Below are 26,871 nucleotides of genomic sequence, written 5' to 3'. Positions count from 1 at the left end.
CTTTGGTTTTCTAACAGATATTATTGGTAAGATCTTTTTTTAATTTTTTTTGTTGAAACAATTTCCGCCTCCTCCCCGCCTCCCACTCCTCTCCCCCTCTCCTCACTCCTCTCCCCCTCTCCCCACTCCTCTCCCTCTACCCCTACTTCATTCCCCCTCCCTCTTGAGTCTGAATAGCAGTCCTGATTCGCTGCCCTCTGGGAAGTCCAAGGCCCTCCCCCATCCATCCAGGTCCAGGAAGGTGAGCATCCAAACAGGCTAGGCTCCCACAAAGCCAGTTCCTGAAGTAGGATCAAAACCTAGTGCCATTGTCCTTGGCTTCTCATCAGCCTTCGTTGTCCGCCATGTTCATAGAGTCAGGTTTTATCCCATGCTCATTCAGTCCCAGTCCTGCTGGCCTTGGTGAGCTCCAAATACATCAGCCCCACTGTCACGGTGGGTGGGTGCACCCCTCGCGGTCCTGACTTCCTTGCTCATGTTCTCCCTCCTTCTGCTCCTCATTTGGACCTTAAGAGCTCAGTCTGTTGCTCCAATTTGGGACTCTGTCTCTATCTCGATCCATCGCCAGATGAAGGTTCTAAGGTGATATGCAAGATATTCATCAGTATGGCTATAGGATAGGGTCATTTCAGGGTCCCTCTCCTCAGTTACCCAAGGTACTAGCTGGGGACATCTCCCTGGACACCTGCGAGCCCCTCTAGAGTCAAGTCTCTTGCCAAAACTTAATTACGATATATACTTAATTACGATATATACTTAATTAGGATATATACTTCCCTGCTCCCCTATACACCCTTCCTTTATCCCAACCATTCCATCCCCCCAAGCTCCACCCATCCTCCCCATCTCACGTTTCTCACCCCATTTCCCCTTACCCCCATCCCCCACCCCCACGATCCCAGTTTTTGCACGGCAATCTTGACTACTACCCATATGCGGGCGGATGACTATATGTTTTTCTTTGGGTTCACCTTCTTATTAAGCTTCTCTAGCATCACAAATTATAGGCTCAATGTCCTTTATTTATGGTTAGAAACTAATTATGAGTGAGTACATCCCATGTTCATCTTTTTGGGTCTGGGTTACCTCACTCAGGATAGTGTTTTCTATTTCCATCCATTTGCATGCAAAATTCACGATGTCATTGTTTTTTACCGCTGAGTAGTACTCTAATATGTATATATTCCACACTTTCTTCATCCATTTTTCCATTGAAGGGCATCTAGGTTGTTTCCAGGTTCTGGCAATTACAAATAATGCTGCTATGAACATAGTTGAACAAATGTTTTTGTCATATGATAGGGCATGTCTTGGGTATATTCCCAAGAGTGGTATTACTGGGTCTTGGGATAGGTTGATCCCAAATTTCCTGAGAAACCACCACACTGATTTCCAAAGTGGTTGCACAAGTTTGCATTCCCACCAGCAATGGATGAGTGTGCCCCTCACTCCACAACCTCTCCAGAAAAGGCTATCATTGGTGTTTTTGATTTTAGCCATTCTGACAGGTGTTTGATGGTATCTCAGAGTTGTTTTAATTTGCATTTCCCTGATTACTAAGGAGGTTGACCATGACCTTAAGTGTCTTTTGGCCATCCAAATTTCTTCTGTTGAGAATTCTCTGTTCAGCTCAGTGCCCCATTTTTAACTGGGTTAATTAGCATTTTAAAGTCTAGTTTCTTGAGTTCTTTATATATTTTGGAGATCAGACCTTTGTCTGTTGCAGGGTTGGTGAAGATCTTCTCCCAGTCAGTGGGTTGCCTTTTTGTCTTAGTGACAGTGTCCTTTGCTTTACAGAAGCTTCTCAGTTTCAGGAGGTCCCATTTATTCAATGTTGCCCTTAATGTCTGTGCTGCTGGGGTTATACGTAGGAAATGATCTCCTGTGCCCATAAGTTGAAGAGTACTTCCCACTTTCTCTTCTATCAGTTTCAGTGTGTTCAGATTGATATTGAGGTCTTTGATCCATTTGGACTTGAGTTTTGTGCATGGTGATAGATATGGATCTATTTTCATTTTTCTACAGGTTGACATCCAATTATGCCAGCACCATTTGTTGAAGATGCTTTCTTTCTTCCATTGTAAACTTTTAGCTCCTTTATCGAAAATCGGGTGTTCATAGGATTGAGGGTTAAAATCCGGGTCTTCTATTTGATTCCATTTGTCGACTTCTCTGTTTTTATGCCAATACCACGCTACTTTCAATATTGTAGCTCTGTAATAGAGTTTGAAGTCAGGGATGGTAATGCCTCCAGAAGTTCCTTTATTGTATAAGATTGTTTTGGCTATCCTGGATTTTTGTTTTCCCATATAAATTTGATTATTGTCCTCTCGAGATCTGTGAAGAATTTTGATGGGACCTTGATGGGGATTGCATTGAATCTATAAATTGCCCTTGGTAGAATTGCCATTTTTACTATGTTGATCCTCCCAATCCAAGAGCAAGGGAGATCCTTCCATTTTCTGGTATCCTCCTCAATTTCTTTCTTCAAAGACTTAAAGTTCTTGTCAAATAGATTCTTCACTTCCTTGGTTAGAGTTACCCCAAGATATTTTATGCTATTTGTGGCTATCGTGAAGGGTGATGCTTCTCTGATTTCCCTCTCTGCTTCCTTATCCTTAGTGTATAGAAAGGCAACTGATTTTTTGGAGTTGATCTTATATCCTGCCACATTACTGAAGGTGTTTATCAGCTGTAGGAGTTCTTTGGTGGAGTTTTTGGGGTCACTTATATACACTATCATATCATCTGCAATTAAATGAAAGTTTAACTTCTTCCTTTCCAGTTCGAATCCCTTTGATCCCCTTATGTTGTCTTATTGCTATTGCTAGAACTTCAAGCACTATATTGAAGAGGTATGGAGAGAGTGGACAACCTTGTCGTGCTCCTGATTTTAGTGGGATGGCTTTGAGTTTCTCTCTGTTTAATTTGATATTAGCTGTCGGCTTGCTGTAAATAGCTTTTACTATATTTAGGTATGACCCTTGTATCTCTATTCTCTCCAAGACCTTTATCATAAAGGAATGTTGAATTTTGTCCAATGCTTTTTCAACATCTAATGAAATGAACATATGTTTTTTTTCTTTCAGTTTATATATATGATGGATTACATTGATAGATTTGCGTATGTTGAACCAGTCCTGTCTATGATAATTTTTCTAATGTGTTCTTGGATTCTGTTTGCCAGTAATTTATTGAGGATTTTCGCATCGATGTTCATGAGTGATATAGGCCTGTAATTCTCTTCTTGGTTGAGTCTTTGTGTGGTTTTGGTATCAGGGTAACTGTAGCTTCATAAAAGGAATTTCGCAATGACTTTTCTGTTTCTACATTGTGAAATACTTTAAGGAAGTTCTGGTAGAATTCTGTATTGAAACCATCTGGACCTGGGCTTTTTTTGGTAGGGAGGTTTTTGATAACACCATGGATTAAAGTTAGAATTCAACAACAATACTACCCCCAGAAAGCCTACAAACTCATGGAAACTGAACAGTCAACTACTGAACCACACCTGGATCAAGGAAGAAATAAAGAAAGAAATTAAATCTTCCTTGAATTCAATGAAAATAAAAATACAACATACTCAAACCTATGGGACACTATGAAAGCAGTGCTAAGAGGAAAGTTCATAGCATTAAGTGCCCACTTAAAGAAAACGGAGAAAGCACACATTGGAGACTTAATAGCCCACCTGAAAGCTCTAGAAAAAAAAGAAGCAGGCTCACCTAGGAGGAGTAGAAGACTGGAAATAATCAAACTGAGGGCTGAAATCAACAAAATAGAAACACAGAAAACAATCCAAAGAATCAATGAAACAAAAAGCTGGTTCTTGGAGAAAATCAACAAGATTGATAAACCCCTATCCAAACTAATCAAACGGCGGAGAGAGAATACGCAAATTAACAAGATCAGAAATGAAAAGAGGGACATAACCACAGACACAGAGTAAATTCAGAGAATCATTAGATCTTACTACAAAAGTCTGCATGCCACAAAATTGGAAAATGTAAAGGAAATGGACACTTTTTTAGATAAGTACCACATACCAAATTTAAACCAGGACCAGGTGAACAATCTAAATAGACTTGTTAATCACAAAGAATTAGAAGTTGTTATCAAAAACCTCCCTACCAAAAAAAGCCCAGGTCCCGACGGTTTTAATACAGAATTCTGCTAGAACTTCCAAGAAGACCTAATACCTATATTCCTTAATGTATTTCACAATATTGGTGAGATCTTAGTGCTGAAAATGTCACACACTTTGGACACAGGACTTGGGGAATTTAAGCTGATACTGGCCAGAAATCATTGTCCCTGATGGCTAGCTCTCAAAGAACTGAAAGGTGCTATTCAGGCTGATGGGAGAGACAAGTCATCAGCAGTCTTACCTACATGTAAACCCTTTAAGCTGTAGTAATGATAAGGCTGGCAAGACATGCTTGTATATGCAATAGTGTCACAAATGTTACATGGATAATCAGCCATTTTCTAGTTTCTTTAAAGTCTACTATATAAGAGGAAACTCAAGAGCACAGCTGTCCAAGAACCTATAACTGGGAGCTCATAGATCTTAGGTGTGAACCTACTCCTATGATTATGCTATAAAGACAGTATTAAACTGCCCTCCAAATTCATACCTCTGTACCCATAGACTAGTGTAACTCTCAGTCACATCAAAGAATTTTCTTCGTGTAGTGGACAGAGTTACATATTGCCTAATACAAGAAGAAGCCATTGTATTTAATTAAAACATCCATGTTGAATATTTGTTTATTCATATTTACTTGTTTACCTTAACAAGGAATTTGAGGTTCTGGGTTAAGAATGTTGAAAATGGTTTCAAGCCTGTCATCTTTTTTTTTTTATTTTTTTTATTTTTTATTTTCGAAACAGGGTTTCTCTGTAGCTTTTGGTTTCTGTCCTGGAACTAGCTCTTGTAGACCAGGCTGGCCTCGAACTCCCAGAGATCCGCCTGCCTCTGCTTCCCGAGTGCTGGGATTAAAGGCGTGCACCACCACTGCCCGGCTTTTTTTTTTTTATTATTTTTTATTTTTTCAAGCCTGTCATCTTTAACACAAGTGTTCTTTCTTTGCAGAGTGATGTGAGCCCTTCCAGCAGTACTACATCACTTCCCATCAGCCCTCTCACGGAAGATCCACTGCCTTTCAAGGTAAACGAAATCACACCCCCAAAACATTTCTTTCATTATTTTAAAGTTTGCAAATAGTTTATACTATACAGTCATACCCAGATATGAGGTGAGCTGGTTCGTTCATCTTACCTGGTTGGTTGCCTTAGTTTGTCTTACTTTGTTACCCATGAGGTAGAGCTCCTCTTCAGTCCCTTTATTGCTGAGATTAGAGTTGTACATCTCCAACTAAGATCTCATTCATCTTTAAATGCATTATTTGAAGAGTTGTTGTTCCATTGTTAATTGCTACCAAAAGGCTGAAGGTTGGAATATTCTTGGAGCAATTGCCATGCATCATGTCTTTTACAGGTGTTGTATTTTAACCTTTTGGTCAGTATGAAGTAGGGATTTTAAATCACGTGTTGGAAGTCCATCATTTGTTTACATGGAAGAATCTGTAGTTTATCTCCTTATATATTTCTTAGCAACAATAATGAATGATGCAATCATTACAAAATAAAAGTTCATATTAGGTGTGGCTTTATTGTCCTAAACACTCCAATTTGAGAGTCTACATGCACTACAAATAGGGAAATTTCTTCATTGTCTACAAAGATTATGGTTTTTAGAAATATCATAAAAATGAACTGAATTTTTTGCACTAAGAATGTTTGTATATCATTAATATTGTTATAAATAAGGACAGTCTACAATAGTCTGGATGAAAAAAATAGAACACTTGAAGTAAAGGTTTTTGCAGTTTGTTTTAAAATTAGTGTATGTTTGAATGTCCATTAGAATGTTCATTGTAATATAAAAATATTATTTGGTATACTGTTCTTTTTCATACAAGGATTGAATGTTATTAATCCTGATGCTAACATACAGGCAGAACAGTGATACCTAGGGCTTCCCGTTATTCAGTGTTATTGTATCACTGATATAAACTTTCCACAAAGTTGTCCATTGAGTACCATTAGTTTCTGTACACACCAAATTGTTTCCTGATTAGTTACTATGGTGGTTTGAAAGAAAATGCCCCCACATAGGGGTTAGCACTGGTAGGATGCTTGTTGGAGTAGGTATGGCCTTCTTAGAGGAAGCTTGTAACTGTGGGGGTGGGCTTTAGGGTCTCCTATGCTCAGGATACTACCTAGTACAGTGCACAGTTTGCTTCTTGTTCTCTGCTGATCAAGATGTAGAACTCCCAAGATTTAGAGCTCCTTCTCCAACACCACATTTGTCTGCATGCCACCTGCCATGATGATAATGGACTAAACCTCTGAACTATAAGCCAGGCCCAACTAAATGTTTTTTTTTTATTAAAAATTTCCGCCTCCTCCCAGCCTTCCTTTTCCCTCCCCCTCCCCCTACTCCCCACTCCTTACTCCCTTCCCCCTCCCTCTCCAGTCCAAAGAGCAGTCAGGGTTCCCTGCCCTGAGGGAAGTTTAAGGTCCTCCCCCTGTCCATCCAGGTCTAGGAAGGTGAGCATCCAAACAGGCTAGGCTCCCACAAAGCCAGTACATGCAGTAGAATCAAAACCCAGTGCCATTGTTTTTTTCTTTTTTTTATAAGAGTTGTGTGGCCATGTGTCTCTTCATTACAATAAAACCCTAAGAAAGTGAAAGACTTAGTAAAATTATGAAACTTATTTCTGTATCAAAGAATTGGTAATATTGAGAGGCATCTCTTGAGGTATAAATTATTTGTCAAAATGAGAACAAAACTTGTGCTTCCAAGTTTAGTATTGTGTGGAATTTTATTCATAGTATATGGGACAGAATTCATAGACGAATCTTTCCTTAATTCAATTGAATTTTTAGTGTATCACCAGAAACCATTTTCTCTGAATATATGGATAAATTACAATGTGGAAATGAATGTGATTTTAACAAAGGTTAAAATGAGCTTTTTATGTTCTAGAATCTGCTGATATAAAAGCAATATGGTGCAATTATTTTTGTTGGATTATTTGACTGATTCTAAGAGATCAATACTGTTTTTGACCTAGTGTGTGTAATGGTTCTTAAGAGTAATTAAGACTTTTGAGAGCCTGAAATATGGAGGATTAGCTTTGAATGTCCAATATACTCAAATTTCCTAGTATTTTATCTATAATGTGAGAAAACATGATTTATAGCCTTCAAAAATTTCTCACACTTATAAAACCATCTCATTAGTACTTAACATTATCTAATATTTAATTTTTAACAATCATTAAAATTCAAACATTAGTTTCTTTTATATTTAAAATTTAACATTATATTAGTGAATAACACATTATTTATTTTTATATACACAAAAAAGAAAAGAAAATATATAGGCAGTACCTTTGTGGTGTGATGTTTAAAATTTCAAACATTTGTATTAAGATGTAGAGGCCATTTAGATACTCTTATAATCATTACAAGAAGAAAACCCTGATAGTGTAGTTCTTATGTGTTAATAACTTTATTTGAGGTTATGATATTGGACTGAGGAGAGAGCATAGTTACTAAAGTGATTACCCTGGATTCAATTTCAGAGCCTGTTTTTTTTTAAAAAAAAAAAATAGAGAGAGCGATACCTGGAGTGGTGCAAAAGATTTATGTTCCAGTTCTGGTCATTCGTCCTAATGATGGTGAAACCCAATATGGACATGTTCAACAGAATACAATATACAGGCTGCCCATTCATGTTTCAGCATTACTAGAGCATACATTTCATTCTAAAATTCTGGAGAGGGAAAGACAAGATTGACCGGTAATTAGCCTAGCCTATGTATATAGCTCCAGATTGATGAGATACCTTGTCTCAAAGTAAAAAGTTAGACAGGGCCTGAGCTGTGCCACCCAACGAAGTCTTCTGGGCTCCACATGAAAAAAAAAATACACACACAGATCACCACACATACATTGCACTAGCACACACACATGTGCACACACACACAAATGTGCACATGTGCATACACACACACACACACACACACACAAACACCTACACACCCCAAAGAAGATTCCCCATGAGTCAGGAATGTTATCAAGTAATGAGGACTCTATAACACTTTTATGCTTGGGGGTAGGATGAGTTCCCTCTTTTGGAAGGTTTGGGTTATTTCATGGAATTGGATAATCTAGATAAAGAATTAAAGTGTGTTGGTTCCCACCACAAGGGTGTCCCCTTGTGGGATATTTGAAAGTTTCCTTTTCTCTTGGTGATGGAGTAGCAAGAAGTCATCCATTTAAAGAGTTTAAGTAGAAAGCCCATTCATATACGAGTTCCTCTTTTCCTATCTGTCTACCAGCTGAGAAGCTCTGCCAATTATTGTCTCTTGGTATCATGCATCATGATATTTTCAAATTCGTTTGTATTTCAGTGAAGCATTGTTGGAGGGAGGTCACTTGTTGGTTTCCAGCTGCCCGGCTAGCTTAGACCCGGAATAAACACACAAAACTGTATTATTTAAAACACTGCTTGGCCCATTAATTCTAACTTCTTATTGGCTAAATCTTATATCAATTTAACTCATTTTTGTTAATCTGTATATTGCCATGTGGCTGTGGCTTACTGGGTACAGTTCCCAGCATCTGTCTCCAGGAGCTCCATGGCTTCTCTAACTTTGCCTTCCTCCTCCCATGCTATAGGCCAAGCCATTTATTTAATCATTAACCAATAAAAGAAACACATAGAAGAACCTCCCACACCAAAGCATGGCATCTATAGTTTAGTCTCTTAGCGATCAAGTCATTTTTGATTTCTTGTATCAGATACATATTATAATACTGCACTTTGTGTCTTACCCTATAGTAAATTCAGTAGGAAATAAACTTCTTAATTTCTGCTTCTAAAGTACATAAAGAAATTGAAGAATCACTTCTGTTCACTAATTTTCCATCATATATAACTTGTTATCTTTTTAGTACATATCTCCCGTGTTGAATTTGAGTTCTTGGAATGTCTTTGAGGTGGGTTATGCAGAACCTAGAGTGCACAGAGACAATATCTCTGAGGTGCAGCCACCCTCTCTAAGGACAGCTACCTTCTCAGAAGTACAGTCACTCTTAGAGATGTTGCCACCTTCTCTGAGGTACTGCTATACTGTCTGAGGTATTTTTACTTCGTGGAGATACTTCCACTGTCTATGACCTCAATCTGCTCTTTCTCAATGCACCTACCCTCCCTGAGTGCACCCACCCTCTCCTGGGTATCATCACCACCTGTGAGGCACACATAAATCATTTGTGGTACAGCCATGCTGTATCTTGTATAGTCACATTCCCAAGAACTGATTCTATGTTACAATTGAGTATTTTCTCATTTTCCTGACTTTCTGGATCAAAGGTTCTCTGGTTATTTTTCTCCATTTCCTGAAGTCTTCTTTTTTGCCTAAGGTATTCTTCATTTACATTTGAGATACCTTTCTGTCTCTAAAGCAGCAAGGATACTGACAGAAAAGAAAGTCTCCTTATTATGTTTTTTGAAGTAGCATTGTATCTGACTATTCTTCTGCCATGACCCCAAAGCTAACTTTAAGTAAAAGAAAACTACTCAGTTTAACTAAAAAGGAAATAGAAATGTAAATTTACCTCTCAAAATTTTGCTGGGCTATTAAAGGAGAAATGCTACATGTCACTACCAAAGGAACATGACGTCTTAACCTAGAACTTCCTGTAATGCAGTAGGACTCACATGTTATATTATAAAACAAAAGTTTTTTTTTATTATATAAAATTTGCATTATATAGAAAAAAATCAAATATATATCAGCTCTAAATGGTTTGTATATTTTATTTTAGTTTTTAATGAGAAACAATCTAGCAATATTTCTTATCAGTTTTTCTTTGGGCTGCCAGAACCTAAATAATGACACAGAAGCTTATTGTTAATTAAGACTGTTTGGTCTTAGCTTAGGCTTCTTCCAAAATAGCTCTTATAAGTTAAATTAATCTGTTTCTATTAATCTATATTCTGCCATGTGGCTCTTTACCTCGCTTCCATTCTGTAGGACTCCCTCTGTGTCTGGCTGACAAAATCTGTACAGCTCTGATTCCTCGAAAATGTCTCTCTCTTCCTAGAAGACTAGCCTATCCTCTCCTGCCTAGGTATTGGCCATTGATCTCTTTATTAAACCAATCCGGCACTTTGGCAAAGAAACATCTTCACAGTATGCAAAAATACTATCCCACAACATTTCCCACTTTTGTCTAAATAAATAGAAAGTTTTAACTTTTAAAATTTCAAATAAACCCAATTCTTATGATACAATCCATCAATTCAAAATGGTAAATTTAATAAACAATTTCAATGGTTCTATAAGTAGATTTCTCTAAACTAAATATTCAATTGGTCATTTCCTCACTCAGCTTTTCACCTTTTTTGCTTTACAACATTTGTGTCATTAATTTTAAATCCTCATGAATGTGGACTGTAAAAAGTGTCATAGGACTTCTGGTGTAGAAATTTAAGTTTATTCATGTTGTGTTATTTTTAATGTAAAGTATTATAAAGAGGTAGAAATTAAAATAGTTAAACAAAGTAAAATGAACCATATATCTCATGTAATTTATAATAACCTTATGTATTACACAATATAGCAATGTAAGATTCACAATTATACATTTTCAAAGGAAACCCATTGCACAGTTTCTACAATATTGACTTCTGTAGTATTTAAGGAAACATCTTGTATTAAGTCCATTTCTGCCACTTTCCTCCCATTATCATCACGTGGCAATTACTTTGTTTCTTAACTTATCTATGAAGCAAGGACAAGTGCAACTACTTCAGCAGTCTATAAAAAGCAAGATTGAGGTCAGTATGCAGAAACCACCTATAGCAGCATACAGTAAAACAGCTAGTAAGTGCTGTTATTTTCATAGAAGCAGAATCTCTATCTTTAAGCCAAGAATGCCCTATGTATACATATGAAGAAATTATCTTCTCATTTTTTGCCTAATTGTCAAATGAAAAAGAATTTTTATCTTGAAAGATTAGTGTTTGATATTCAGAAGTCATGTTATTTAGTTTATATCATATATCATATTACTTTTATAAAAACTAGTTAACAGGAATGTCATATGCAAAGGAAAAAGAATAAATATAAACTTTTTCATGACAAACTAATAAATATATTAAAACATAAGCAGAGAAAAATGCAAAATGTGTATTAGGGCATGTGTCTTTTTTTCATCAGAAGTATGTCATAGTGTATTTTTCTTTAATTATTCAACTTCCAATTGAAAGGTAACCAATTAACATCCTAAATGCATGGCTCTCACTGAAGGAGCCCATCCATTCCAATAGAATTACGGGTAAAAACTTCATTATAAACAAAGCAAAACTGATAATTTTTGCCTACAAATATCCTGACATCAATATAGCTTCAAGTTATTTTGTCTAGCATATCATAATAGAATGGAGTACATTTTGAGACCTTAGGAGAGAGGAATACATTATAGCAAAGCCATTACAGAAGCACCCATTCTATGTTCTTCATGTGTGGAGAGTGAAAGAGAATTTATTACAGTTACTCTTTTTATACTTGAAATCATTTTTTTGTTCTCCCAGGAAGAGCCCACTATGGTATATTTCTGAATCATTGCTTCAGTTATCTAATAACTCATTATTTTGTTGAGAAATCCCACTCATTCAATGATTAACTACCATGGGCTTAATAATGTTCTAAGATATTCATGTTTCAATGTAAATAATACAGACAAAATTTCTGATTTTATGGTGTCTGGATTTTCATGAGAAAAGATGAATAAACAACAAATACTATATATTATGTCAGGTAGGGGTGATTACTACCATGAGAAAAATAAAGGATGATTTCAGGGAAAGAAAGTGACATTACAATGTCTCATTTCAAAAATGAAGGCCCTATAAGTGGGGTCTCTACATCTTTATCTGTTTCTTGTGCCTTTTAGGGGATCTTTCCCTTCTTTTGTTTGTTTTTGACCTATTCAGATATGTTAGACTTTCTCATATTATATACATTATATTATATTACATTATATTTTTTGTATTGTACTATAATCCATTGGAAGCCTGTTTGTTTTCTAATGAGACACCAAAAGGGATCCAGAGGGGAGGAGTAGTGGTGAGGAACTGGGAGAAGCATAGGGAGAGGAAATTGTAATTAATATATATTAGTAGAGAGTAAAAGCTATTTTCAGTAAAAGGGAAGAAAAAGGCAAATGAAGCTTACTTCTGGTTAGGGCAATTTTAGCAGAGGCATAATGAACTTAGGAGAAAAATGTGTATTTCTGAGGGAAGACTCTTGAGGCAGAAAGTGCAGAAGCTGTGAACATGAAGATGACTGGCTGGTTATGTCTGTCCTTGTAACCAATATGGAAGAAACGAGGACTCAGTAATTCAGGGTTATGTTAGAGAGATTGGCCATGCCACAAAAAATCTTGCAGCCTGGGTTATAGGTTTAGGCTCTTCTTTTGCAAGTGATAGAAAATTAAATGGTTACAGAAAAAGTAAAAAAAGTTCAGTGTTCCTGTTAGACTTATTACTTTGCCTTCTGTGTCAAAAAAATTACTGGTGACCTGGCAGAAGAAGACAGTAGAGGTTCCTATAATTGGGAGATTATGGCAGCACTTTAAAGTGGAGTGTAAAATCCACTTTACCAGCTAGTTGGCCATTGGTAAATTCTCAATGTGACATCAGCAGAGCTTGGTAACCAATCATAGTCTGAATAATCTAAAAATGTAAAAGGACAATTCAGGAGGTTAATAACTAATATTCTATAGACTTTTCTTTTTGTCTCAATAACTACCTTTTTGGTGCTGCAATGACTAAGTATGGTGTAGTGAATAATGGAGTTTTGTTTGCTTAGTTGGTTGACTTTAGCAATCATGAGGAAAGAAAGGTAGGTGTATGCTGGAAGAAGACATTGGTTTCATCAGAAATATTATTCAGTCCTATAATTGCTATTGATTCTGGTGATCTCTCTTTCAAGAAGCTGTAAAGTACACATATAGAGGTAGATATAATTTGACATAGTTTATGATAAATCAATAGTTACAAGAGAAAAACATGATTCATCCGTATTTACTAGGAGAAGAAAGCAGACAAATTAAAATTCTCCAAGGAATAACTGATGGATTTTGAGTGTAAAATGGACCTTAGATAGCATTATTCTTGTCTATTCTGTTCCCTTCTTCTCTAACAAAATACAGTGTGCTTGTCCAATTCAAACAAGAGATGTTGGTTTGGTTCCCACTTTGGGGCATGCGTGACAGCTGCACTTGTAAGAACCATCTTGCTGCATCAAGCGTGGGAATGTTCGTGTAAACATGTATAAGACAAAAAGTTAAAGTGAGGCCATTTTATCTTAGGGGGAAACTCTCCATCTTAGGGGGAACTCATTCTAACAATAATTATGCCACTATCAAAATGATGGTGACATTCTTTCACCACAACAGAGCCCCCAGGGCCTGGCTGACACTTAGCACATGACTGTTAAATTTTAAGATAAATTTAGGAGGGGATTTGCAGTTTACAGCCATTATGAATATAATTTCAAATAAAAGTCTAGCGGTATGGTTCCCTAATGATAATAATCTTAAGAGATATTTTCTATGATGTTAATATTTTAAACAACTACTTTTGATTAGTTGTGAAGTATAATGACAATTTTGTTTATATATGTTTATGTAATAAATCATTTAAAAATTTGTCAGCCCCAAACAACAGTTTCTTACTGAGATATTATATGTGACCTGAGCCCTTCTTGGCACATTTTTTGAGCTTTTAAACTAAGTGCATTCAGATTTAGTCAAGAGATTCTTTTGTATTCTCTTATGCTCACCATTTTAATGTAAGGGAGATAGATATTAAAGTTAACACTGGTCCAGTACCCAGGGTCTATAAGTAGAACCATTTGACATTTGTTGCAGTCACTGGCTGCCATGCTTCATTGTTTCCATGGACCCTCCTGGGTTATTGTAGAGGATGGATGTTTGGGGGTAATTAGAGTAAATGTTCTATGGAAAAGCATAAATTCCCAGGCCAGAACTCCACAAGGATTGCATGCTGCTTACAGAAAGAAAATGCCATACTTGTGGTTTTTGTTCATTGAAGCCCACTAGAAACTCACCACTGAGGATTGCGTTGTGAGTTTATTATGTGGGAATCCTAACATGTAACAAAATACCAGACTTCTAGAAAGAAATCAGGTGTCCAACATAAGCTGTCTTGTTTGTACAAGCACTACAACAGCTGGACACCACTCTTACCATTCTGAATGCTTTGTATGTAGGATACTGGCAACAAGATAAGCCCCAAGAGACCATCAATTGACAGTCTTGTAAAAAAAAAAAAAAAGTCTTACAGGGAGAGTATAATAATTACCTTGGGCTGTCATATCAAAATTGCACACACCAGATAGCTCAAACAATACAACTTTGTGTTCTAATAGTTATGGAGAATAGATATTGAAGATTTAGCCACTGGCATTTTTGTTTCCTCTGCATTTTTGATGTCTCTATGGCTTAGAGAAGGCCACCTTCTTACTATGTTCTGTGTGCATGAATCCTACATATTACCTTCTCAGTACCATTTCTATTGACTCTAATGTGACCAGCAATATCTTTCATCTCAAACTTATCCTTCTTGAAAGTTCTCTAAATTGCTATATTGTGTCTTTTATGTATGTGGGGCAACATTATCCTAGCTGGAACAAATAGGCAAGACACCTAATATGTGATTTCAAACAGGGGAGAATTTGCTGAATCATAAGAAAATAATTATGGAATTTGACAGAAATTGCAAAGTAAGAATTTATATTATCTTACTCTACTTGTACATATGCAATAGTCTCTTGTTAAGGCAGTTTCTAGTAATATTAATTTCTTATCCAAGCATAGAAGTTTTGGGTCTGAAAGAAAACAGAAAATTAAGAATTTTCATTATTATGTATATTCATCAGTACAATCATGACTGTAAATTATATGTCTATTTTAATTTTCATTAATATAGTCCTAATTGGATTTCCATGTCACAGAATTAGAATTAACTTGGTGTCTTCCAAAGCTTAAATACAACACAGAATGTAAACATTATGTGAAATATAAGTTGAAATAACAACCACCAATATTATCTTCTATAATGATTCTTTCATATTATTTTATGCTGTATTTCTTTTCTCATTCTGTAATAAGTTTAGACTAATTTATCTGTTATTTGAACAATACAGAAAACAGTGGTACTGTATAACATATGATCATTCATGTAGTTAGAAATGAGGGTTTATGGCTAGCAAGGAAAAAATACATAAATTAAAGTCAAAGTGAATTGTATTTAATATATGCTAAAAGACATGTAATATGGTTCAGACACAGTGGACCTCGGGGGAAAGATTTTAATGGGAATAGGAAGTAAATAATTTGCTGCTGCATGCTCACTTCATATTGCTGTCCAAATTATTTTCCTATACTGTCCAAATAATTTTAGGCAGCTATGTACAAGATAAAAAAACTTGTCCATATTAATATACACTAAAATAATTGCATAACCCTATCATCTTATCTAGAACTCACACACGCAGTTTTCTTCCCATTTAAATTGCTGAGAGTTTGTTCAGCTTTATCTAAACTGGTACCTAGTATTTGGCCTGTTTCTGAGTTCCACAAATGATACAGGAGGAAAAGTCCCCCCATACAAGGATCTGCTTAGCATGGTTCTAGACCTAGGTCTTGCTTCTGTCTTCATGCCCTGAAGAAAGAATCTCTTTAATGGAATTACAGAATATCATCTGGAAAGAGTTTGTTGAAATATGATCTTGGAAGAATAAATTCAAGGACCCACCTTTGTGTCACTTAGATAAAAAGAACTTCTGATGGTGATGTGATAAAATGTTAGAATTTATGTCACACAACAGTATTGCAGATTTTGTAGCATAAGTTTAAATGTGGTGGATTTCATGTACAGAGTGTTTCTTTGAATACTGCATTTGATGTTATAGTATATTTGATTGTATGTAAAGAGCAGAATGTTGAATTACTAAAAGAAAAATCCTAATGCCTATAAAGATCTTAAAATTTTTGAAAAGGAATGGAAATTTCAAATGATTTTTGAGAAAATGAAGAATTTCAAGTAACGACCATTGACACTTCATTTTTGGTTTGGGACACAACTTCAGAATGGATCAGCATTTGTTCTGTTTGCCAACAAGATGGCAAGAATACTTTATTTGAGACCCAGAGAACTCAGCATTGGACACCTCACTGGAGCTTGTTACACATCTGCTGTCTCCAACAGAAGCTTGGATGAAAAGGAGGAACCAATGTTCAGTGCCTATGCACATCAGCATTCGTAAAATCTCACAAGACCTAATGCGCAAGCCAGACCTTGAAAACCAATTGACATAAAGAAAAACAATGTTAAGGCATTTACAGGAAAATGTATGTATCTGGAAATCCTAATTACAGTAATTATTTCAGAGTTACATACATATTTATAGCATACTGTTAATTATCATTGATTTGACAGCCAAGATACAACTTAAAGATCCTGGCTTCTTATTTGAACATGCACTTGAGAGACTATGACTATGAAAAACTATCAAGTGGAAGCTCTGTGCAAAATTAGTTTGTCAGTGAGTTAGTTATATTTGTCATAGCTTGAATTTGTCTACTTAAATACCAAAGTAATGGTGAAAATTGAATCAAACTGATACAAGGGTCATGGAGTGAAAGTTTGCATCTTCATAAAGTGCAAAGTTTGGAGTCATTTTCTCTAATGTGATGTTTTCAGCAGATAAGGCCTGAGCTGAGACCTCATTGACAGCATTAGTGCCTACACTTTCTGTTTCTGTCACCAAATGCCTGAGAGGAAGTAACTTCAGGGAAGAAGGAGTTCTTGGGATCACAGTTTTAGAAGAGTCATCCCATGGTGCTTAGATCTGCTGGTGTGGAGCCTATGGTGATGTCAGGGCAGCAGAAACATATGGGAGAGGCTGGCCACAAGGCCAGAATAAGATGCAACCCCTAGGGACACATCCCTGTTACCAAAATCCTCCAACCAGTCCTCACATCTGATATTTCATCACCTCCAAATGATGCCATCATAATATGAACTCAGGAAGGTATTGGCCCACTGACTGAGTCAGAGCCCCTAGATTAAATCACCTTCTACAGGCTTATCAGTTGGCAGATAAAACCAGTATACTATTAGCCTATGGGGGAATTCACATTAAAGCCATTGTAATATTATAACCTAGTTCGTAGAGCATGCCCTTCCACCACATCATGATTTATATAAACTTCTGTCTGTTTCCAGGAAGAAGCACTAACCAACAGCAGGATCCTATTCTTTGGCCTCTTACCTTTTAGAGCTCAAGATACTCATTTTTACTACTTATATTCTACTTACAGGCCACCGACTTTTTGGCAGTCTTTTACAGGACCCAAAGCAGACTAATAGAATACATTTGAAACTCTAAAACACAATGAATTGAAAATTGAGTGTAGTTGATTAGACCCTAAGTGAAATCATTTGGAAATGGCTGGTTTTTGTGATAACTATAAAATTGTACATAAATATTAGATATTAAAAGGGCTCAGGAGGATAGACGTTAGGAAAGAAGATGGAGTCAGGAGTGGAAGGTTTGAGGAACAATATTAGTGCATTATGTATGTCTCATGGAATTATCACAGTGAGACCCATGTACCTCTAAAATTGATAAATGCTAATACTTATAACAATGAATGAAAAAGACTAACATGTACTATTGTACTGTATACCCATGCTGAAAAATGCAAACAAATTAATATACTAAGCAAATACTCTGTTTTGAATTTTAATTGCTTATAAATTTATCGCTTCATCACTGCATTTTTCATAGTCCTAATTAATTTTGCATGTATCCTATTATTTTTCAAGTTTTAAGTAAAATGGCATGCTGATAACTGAAGTTAGAAGTTGAAAAGTAATTATGTGAAAATCAGAAAATTCTATTTAATCTTAAGACAGTAGAAATATTTGCTGTGCTCATAAATATTAGCAATATCCTCTGTCATAAACTTCAGACATTATTCTTGGTAGTATAGTAGGAAAGTAATGATCAGCAGATAACTTAAAATGGAAAAGAGATCAGCATTTTTTGCAGAAGTCCTTTATTCCTAACATATCCCTTTTTTCATATGTAATCTCTTATATTATGGTCTGGCAGGACTGTTGAGATCACTGTTATACTTGCAATGGGACCACTAAACAAGACCACCACAGAGCCAGTATCTGGTGCAAAACACTGGGGTTTATTGATTACAAGTTAGCTAACCCAGACCGTAATCAGTCACATAATCTGACACAATGGGTGGGGGAGAATGGCCCCAAGGCTTCAGGGTAAGGGGATTGTAATGGGAAAAACTGGAAGCAGGGTGGCACAAGCCTTGGTTCTTTAGGATTGTGTAAAAGTATGCAACATTTGAATTCGTTTATTGGGATATAGAGGAATTTTAAAAACAGTGACTGTCCGCACAAGAATTTCAAAACAGTGGTTAATCAAATATCTACAAGGATGACGTTGAAGCAAACAGATGTTGTTTGGACAGCCTGGTGAATTACTTTGACCAGGACTGGCACAGCTTCATGGGAATGTTTATGACTTTGCTGGTCTGCATTTACCCTGATAGTTAGGCCCCGTCTAGAATGGAGTTCTTTCTCAAAATGAAGTTTGTTCTAAAACAAAATCAGAGAAAATCACCCATTTTGCAGACTAATTGTATTATGTTAAATTATGTTGCAGACTCTCCTTAAGAATAAAGCTACATATTCGTGTTTCTAGGCTCTGCTTTTAAAAATGATATGACAACTTACTGGAGTCATTTAGTTTTTACCAGTGTAACAGAATTATCACAGTATAATTAAAGGTAGAGGAATTTACCTTACTTTTCTCCTGTACATGTCTCTGTCAGAGATGGGACATCGGTAGTGGGACCAGTAGGAAAATGAATGGATATCATTTGGCAGTAAGATCTACAGGAATAAAGGGAATAGCACTCTATCCTCCTGTTCACATTTATCATTTTTCTCTTCCACTCTAATTTTCTCCTGACCCTAGTCAGGGATTATTCCATTTTCAGCATCCTTGTCACAACAATTAAGAAACCTCTAATGAGTCTTATAATGAGTAAGACCTAATAACAAAAGAGGGCATATTTTATTCTAATTAAAGAAAACTGCATAAAATCATGATGCTGGTTGTATTTAAGCCAAGAAAATAGCAAAATATTTCATCTGGATATCGGGACAAGTATAAGATCCCAATCCAAGTATCAAGTTAGACATGAAGATAAAAAGCAGACAGTCATTCTATGATATGTAATAGTGAACTGTGAGTTCATGCTGGTGTGGAGAGTGATCTATATTTTATGTAATGAAAGGATTATTAAATAGAAAGTAAGTATAAATGGAAGTTTCTGTCCCACCCAGTCTTACAACCATTTAGTCTCAAAGAAACACACAGAGGGTTATATTAATTATATGCTGCCTGGCTTATTAGCTCAGGCTTATTCATAACTATCTCTTACAACTTAAATTAACCCACATTTTTTATCTATGTTTAGCCACATTGCTTAGAACCTTTCTCACTCAGGCATTCTCATCTTGCTTCTTCTGCATCTGGCTGCTGATGTCGTCTCTGTCTTACCTCTTCCCAGAATTCTGCTTGTCTTGTTACCCTGCCTATACTTCCTGCCTGACTGCTGGCCAATCAGTGTTTTATTAAACCTACGTGAGTGACAAATATTTAGAGTGTACAGCAGCCTTATCCCACAGCAAGCAAGGTACAAGAAGCATGCAAACGAAATAGAAGAAAGATGTCAAATACAGTTGTATGGTTCTTGAGCTTAAGTTCCACAGAACAGGGTCTCAGCTTTGTTTGAAATTTGTCAGTTACAAAAATATAAAATAGCCGGGCGGTGGTAGCGCACGCCTTTAATCCCAGCACTCGGGAGGCAGAGGCAGGCGGATCTCTGTGAGTTCAAGGCCAGCCTGGTCTACAAGAGCTAGTTCCAGGACAGGAACCAAAAGCTATGGAGAAACCCTGTCTCGAAAAATTTAAAAAAAAAAAAAAAATATATATATATATATATAATAGATCTGATCAAGTAAAAAGTATAAGATATATGGATATTTTTATATTATATATAATTATTGAATATCTTTACATTAGCTATATGTATAATATATAACTATTATATATAAATATATATAATTATTAAATTTTTTACATTAACATTTAGGTGAATTTTCTTCATGTCATTATTCTGCCCTCTCCTTTGCTCCTTCTGACATTTGAGGACTCCTATTTCTTCTTTCTGTCTGTCTAGATAGCCAGTTTCAAGACTCACTTATTTGCTGCCTTGATTTATTTTGAACAATTCCTGTTCTCCAGGAGTATCTCTGCAGAATAGAAACCATAGGTAACATTCTAATTAACAATTGCCAGCAATATCTTATTATAAAATCTGTTTCTATCACTCATCATAGAATCTTTGTTCTGTCCATAAATGTTTAGGCAGTTGTAATCAATTTTGGAGAAACATTATTTCCCCCATACTTACGAACTAATTAATACACATAAAGAAACTTCCCTATGTTTTAATTTATATAGCCTCTTATTTTGCTTTGGTATATTTTTCCTGTCATTTCTTTCCAACAAACTTTTACCCTTCACCTAATACCCAAGCGTATGTCACTTCTTATATGAAAACCTCCCTCAAATTCCTGCAAAACTGGTCTTATGTTTGTAATAAATATTATGAAATTTTATTATGTTTATTGTAAATCTTTCCAAATAGATATTGATGTTTGTCTTCTTTCCATCATTATTCTAGCACAAGTAAAGAACACCCTACTGGTTGAATGAATAAGTGTTGACAACACATTTGTAGTTGCCTTTTCTCCACTCATCCTACTGATAACACTAAGATAATGTCATTCATTGTGAGGGAAGCCCTTGTCACACCCTCTCGTTCTTTGTCAGGATCTTATCTTGTGTTCTGGAAACTTGACTGTTGCCTTCCTTGTATTGATTTAACAAGCAATGCTTGCCTGACAACTGCATTCCTGCCAACTGCACCTGTACATTGGTAGGGATTTCCTTATTTGAGTTAATTTTTCCTATGTTTTAGCTACAGACCGATTTTTCCAAATTGCTGACCCTGGAAACTATATAATCCTGTAAATTATTAATCTGCAATACAGAGGATTACTGTCTCATTTTAAAGATAGTGAAATTGAAGCCTTGAGATCATTAAGAAAATGGACTAAAGCCAGGCAGTGGTGGTGCACACCTTTAATACCAGTACTCAGAAGGCAAGGCAGGTAGATCTCTGAAAGTTCAAAGCCAGCCTTGTAACAAGAAATAGTTCCAGGATAGGCACCAAAGATACACAGAGAAACCTTGTTTTTCAAAACAAGAGAGAGAAAGAGAGAGAGAGAGAAAGAGAGAGAGAGAGAGAGAGAGAGAGAATGAACTAGAGAATGGACATGCTGCTGAAATTAAAATCTGTATTAGGTGTTTAAATTGTGGATAATAGCTTTAATTGCTTTACAGTTGGAATTCATAATTCATATTGTTTTTGTATATAAGTGATATGGGATAAAGAAAAATGTAAAGGGAAGAACACATCAACAAAGGATAAAAGACAGCTTTCCTTGAGATTTAGCTTCTGTTATAGTCATATTACAATAAGTGTTCTTTCATTAATAAATGATTATTTGAATGGTCTCTAAAATTCTTATCTGAAAGTAACCTGCAGTCTAATTTTGCTCAAATAGTTAGAATCAGAGAGATTTCATTGTAGATTTTTTCATAGTTGAAAGAATTTTTTTTTTTTTTTTTTTTTTGGAAAGTCAGTAGTTTATACATTGAAAGAGAAGTCAAGGAATGGAGTGATGACTGCCAGGAGAGAAGAGGTTAGGTGCAGAGACCAAGAGCAAAGAGGGTAAGGTGCAGTTGGAGATCTCCTAGTGCTATTGTGTAGACTACGTGTAATCCACTTGCTTTCACTTGTCTATGCCTCAGGGGAGGGTCTCGTGTTCATCTAATTTTTTTTTCTGAAGGGTCTAACTTCTAGTCTTCCACCTTGAGCCACAGGGGTTGCCTGGATTCATAGACTTCATTCCACCCTCAGCCTCACCTTCTTCCCTCTAGCTTCTGGATGCCTGGTTTTCCTGCATTCAGAGAAGAGGTGGAAGAGTTAGGCTTGAACAGGTGTGAATTTTCTTCAGAGCTAAGTCTCAGGGTTCTGTTCATTATCCACCTGTGCTTTCTACTGCTGTACTGTCTACTTTTAAAAGGCTGCATTTCATGTGGAACCAGTGGTAAAATATCCTACCTACTTTTTGTTGAGATCTAAGTTTTCTCTCTAGGGAGACATTTTATATTCATCTTAAGTAGTCTATCTAGGGAGACATTTTAATATTTATTTAAAGATTATTTGAAGAATAATTATTCCATGTTGAAAACAACCTCATCTCTGGACATATATCTGCATAATGTAATAATTGTAAATACTCAATTTAGTGTGACTATCAGTAAAAGATAAGTTCTTGTACTGTTTATTTTGATGGGACCAAATGGCTATTAGCATCAAGAAATTTGACTATTTCTTTCTTTATGTAGGCAACAGCATTCACTGTTGAAATGGTTAACAAATCTATCTCTTCATTAAAATATATCCGGGTCATTGGAAAACTATGAGTTTTTGTCAGCAATCATTTCTAATGGACAATATTCTAGAGCTAACCTGCTTAATTTCATGCCGTGTACTACATGCAAAGATTTTAGGGAAACCAGCAAAAGCTGTCCATAAGATCATATATGGGAATATATTCACCTGTTGCTCTAAGGTGGCCTCTCAAAGATGTACATATACAAAGAGCAGAGGCATGCTTCCATAAGATGATGGCTGAATGTCATTACTTTCAGTTTTATAAGTCAGTTTTATTGACTTAGTAAAAAACATGGAATTAGTCTTTCTAAAAGTAACTTCATTTTTTTTATGTAGTCACATTGTATAACTCGATTTCTGACCACAGAATTTAATACTTATCTAAGTGGTAAAAGCAGCTTGGGAGAAGCTGCCTCGCAAACAGCTTTATACTTATGCAGACTTAAATTACCTATTGACTTGAGTACGTAATTATTATTCTGTCCTAACGCAGTGTAACATATGGAGTTTACATTCTTCTCAAGAGCTCCTTGAAGGGAAAAATTATACTAAAGCATAACTATAAATAATGCTTTAAGGACCCAGGAAAAGAAAAAAACAACAATTAGTGGTAGCTAATAGAATTTTAAGTAGTTGTTGCCAAATTTGATGTTTTTATTGAATTATTGATATGCTAATTGAGTTTTCAGTCATTTGCTTATTGTTGGCATCAGGAAATTATGCTCATTTTGAGTATTATTATGGTTTTGAGACTTCTTCCTTAACATATACATTTTGTTTTGAGCTATGTGGTCCTCTTTCTATAAAGAAAGCATTATCTCACATTTTTAAAATATAACAAAATAAAATACAATACGATAAAATAAAAACTATCAGATTGAAGTTGGGCAAGCCAAAACAACAGAAGAAAAAAGCTTAAGAAAGGCACAATGACCAGAGAAACACTCAGGAATCCCATAACAGTACTAAACTGGAAGCCATAATTTAAGAGCTGAGGACATGATGCGGACTCATGCAGGCCCTGAGCATGCTGCTTCAGTCTCTGTGAGTTCTTATGTGCACTGGTCCTGCTGTGCTTGGAAGGCCTTGTTTTCTTGGTGTGCTCCATTTCTCTAGGTCTTACACTTTTTCTGCCTCCTCTTCTTTAGGGTTCCCTGAATTGTGAGGGGAGAGATTTGATTAAAAACATCCCATTAAGGTCTGTGTATCCCATGGTCTCTCACTCTCTGCATAATGCCTGAGCTGTGGGTCTCTGCAGTGGTTCCCATGTGCTGCAGGATAAGCTTTTGCAATAATGACTGAACAAAGGCACTAACCTATAACAGAATATCATCAGGAGTCACTAAGTAGGTTTTTAAGTGAACAATGTTAAGGTTAAGATATATTTTTAACAACACATTTCAATTCAGTTGAGTTTAGAAACAATGGTATTATAGAGCACTTAGGTGAAAGAGAAAAGAAATAATTCCCTCAGGAAGGAGGGGCCCCCTTGGATCAGGACACCATTGTTCCTCACTGCCTGCTGGATGGAGAAAGAGAATAGGGATTAGCTGATCAGTCCATTTAGGTCCTGGAGGTCAGTCACATCCTCAGTATGTTTTCCAAACAGGAAATGAGGCAACAAGAAACTAGCTCTCCTTCCTGTCATCTCCAGCCTCAGTTTGTGGGGAAACTGGACACTTTTGTCTTATGCATTTCTGGCATTTCTGGTCTCTGGCAAGGCTAAGGACATTTCTCACTTTCAGCCAACTAAGTACCTGTTCTCTTTTCTTTGGTTTTTATTTATTTATTTTTTATTTTATTTTATTTTTTTATTTTTTTGCCTTAAACCATGTTGCCAGCTGTGACCCTTGTTCTCACCATTGCTCCTCTGAAGATTGAATCCTAAAATGTTAGGGGACAGAGGCAATAACTGATCTGACTTCTTCAATTAGCCAGAGAGGACTGAGGATGTCACATGACAGTGGACTAAGTGCAGAAGGCCCTAGGTTCTCTCTCCAGGGTTACAGGAGATAAAACATAGAAGAATTGCCTAGGAAATTGCATATAGACCTAGTGTATTTTGCTTAAAATAAATGACAGTTTCAGTTTGCTGTAACCTATGACCCACCATTGAGGTCACTTAACACTCATCCCAACGAAATCTTTTCCCTTTAGCATCATATTTTCTACCCAAATGCGTTTAATCTTTTTCTGATTTGAACACCTTATTGGCATTTCAGTCCTTTATTTTAGTTAGACATTCCATTCATCTGTAAAAGTCAGATAAGAAAAGCTGTAACCACAGAAAATAACAGTGATTTAATCCCTTGATTGCATCTTATGCATAAAATAATTCTAAAACTAGATGGTCTAGTGAACTGGGCTGCTCTGGAAATTGCCTGTTGGCATGATTCCCATTGTGTTCTAAGTATATACATATGATGGATATGAATATATATATATATATATATATATATATGTTTGCCATTGAAAGTCTCATGTAGATATTAGATTTCCTACCATGCCATCAGTGTGCCAGGTAACAAGGAGCACAAAGAAATGGGGAAATGCCTTGTCTAACAGAGCCAGCTTTCTAAAAGAGATAACTCTGCAACCATAGATAGCCCTGTTGTGTCTTGCTACTTCCACCTCACTAGAGTCTGGAAAAAGATATCATGTATTGACTCCATGCATTGCTGCTCTAACCAACAGGAAGTTTGTAACTGGGCCACCACAGAGGGTAAGTGCCAGAAGATTAACTGTCAATGCCAAGAATACCTTGGTGCTTTAGAGAATGTACTCAGCTGCTGTTCTAGTTTATAGTTGTGTGCTTCATTATGCATATTTTAGTTATGCTACTCCCACCACATTACTGTCCACTCTGTATCTATTTTCCCATCTTGTACTATCTGTCACAGAACAGTAAATTCTTCTTAAGTTTGGATTCAAACAATGGGAATCTATTAGCAGGATTTCATTAACATCCCATGCCATAGATGCTCAAAGACAGAGAAGATAATGGCACTTTTGAAGATGACCTAAAAATAACAGAAAAGTACACCATCTGTTTTGTACTGTAAGTGGCCAAACTGTACATTTAAATTTGAAAGGAAACTTAGTTGAGATGCCAGCAGATTTTTGGAGATGACGATTAGATGCAGAAACACTGCTAATTGTAATTTTTGAGTAATAAAACAATCAAAAAGCTGAACCACCTAAAAGGATGGTATACATGAAAGGTCCATTGATTTCCCTGATGCAATTAAACAGAGGGAGAAAAAGCCAGTGATTGTTATTACTTTGGCTAGATTATATGCAATAAGGAGTTAATGTTTCCATAATATGCCTACTGTTTTACCCAGTGTTTTCATCTTACCTAAAAGCCAAGATTTTATAACACAAAATAAAATATTTAATGTGTTATGGATTGCTTTCTTTGCAACAGTAAATAGTCTTGCTGTGGTCTGTTACAACTTTGTAATGATTCATAATATGACTTTTGTTTCAAGTTATTATCTGCAAAAACATAAGCAACTTTCCAACATTTTATGGTTGGGTTTTCAATCATGATATGCATTAAAATAGTTCAAAGTTTGAAGCTGAAGTTAGAGTGAGTGAGAATTCCTGGAGCAAGACTGTGTTTACAAGGATTGGTCAACTGAATAAAATGTCAATGACTGTGGAAGGTCGATAATGCTCCAGGTTCAGAGACTGACTACTATTTCTCTGTCCTTTGTTTCTTTTATAGCCAAGTATGTGCTTACTTGTGATGAGGACCTAACATTCTGTGACTAAAACAATTTAAAATGTATTAACTAAAGACCCTACTTTTAGCCCACCAAAGGCCGACCCATCAGAAAGCATCTGAGCCTATAGCTGAGAGCACTTTCTCTACCATGTACCCTTTCTGCCCATGTATTTGAGAAGTGGCTTGATTTGTGACTTTCTTTCTTCTCTTACTATTACAAACTTCATGACATTGCTTCCATATAGGAACATGAAACTGAGGTAATCTAAACCTGTATTCCCAGGCTATAGTAACTCATATTTGATTGCAGAATAAAACATTTCTTGCCACCTTTTTGT

At 36.1% G+C, this 26,871-nt stretch overlaps 1 protein-coding gene across 3 annotated transcripts in view; it reads left to right on the top strand.

The window, feature by feature from the left end:
* Ccser1 (coiled-coil serine rich protein 1) overlaps window positions 1-26,871 on the top strand; it is a 1,171,018-nt gene that overhangs the window by 462,245 nt on the left and 681,902 nt on the right. For all 3 annotated transcript variants that reach the window (XM_057763688.1, XM_057763695.1, XM_057763698.1), the window contains one exon: window positions 5,096-5,170. In XM_057763688.1, the coding sequence (XP_057619671.1) occupies window positions 5,096-5,170 (75 nt within the window). The remainder of the gene's footprint in view (window positions 1-5,095; window positions 5,171-26,871) is intronic.

Source organism: Chionomys nivalis, chromosome 1 (genome assembly GCF_950005125.1).
Source record: "Chionomys nivalis chromosome 1, mChiNiv1.1, whole genome shotgun sequence".
NCBI lineage: Eukaryota > Metazoa > Chordata > Mammalia > Rodentia > Cricetidae > Chionomys > Chionomys nivalis.
The sequence above is the reverse complement of the archived record's forward strand: the minus strand, read 5'-3'. Positions and strand labels throughout refer to the sequence as shown.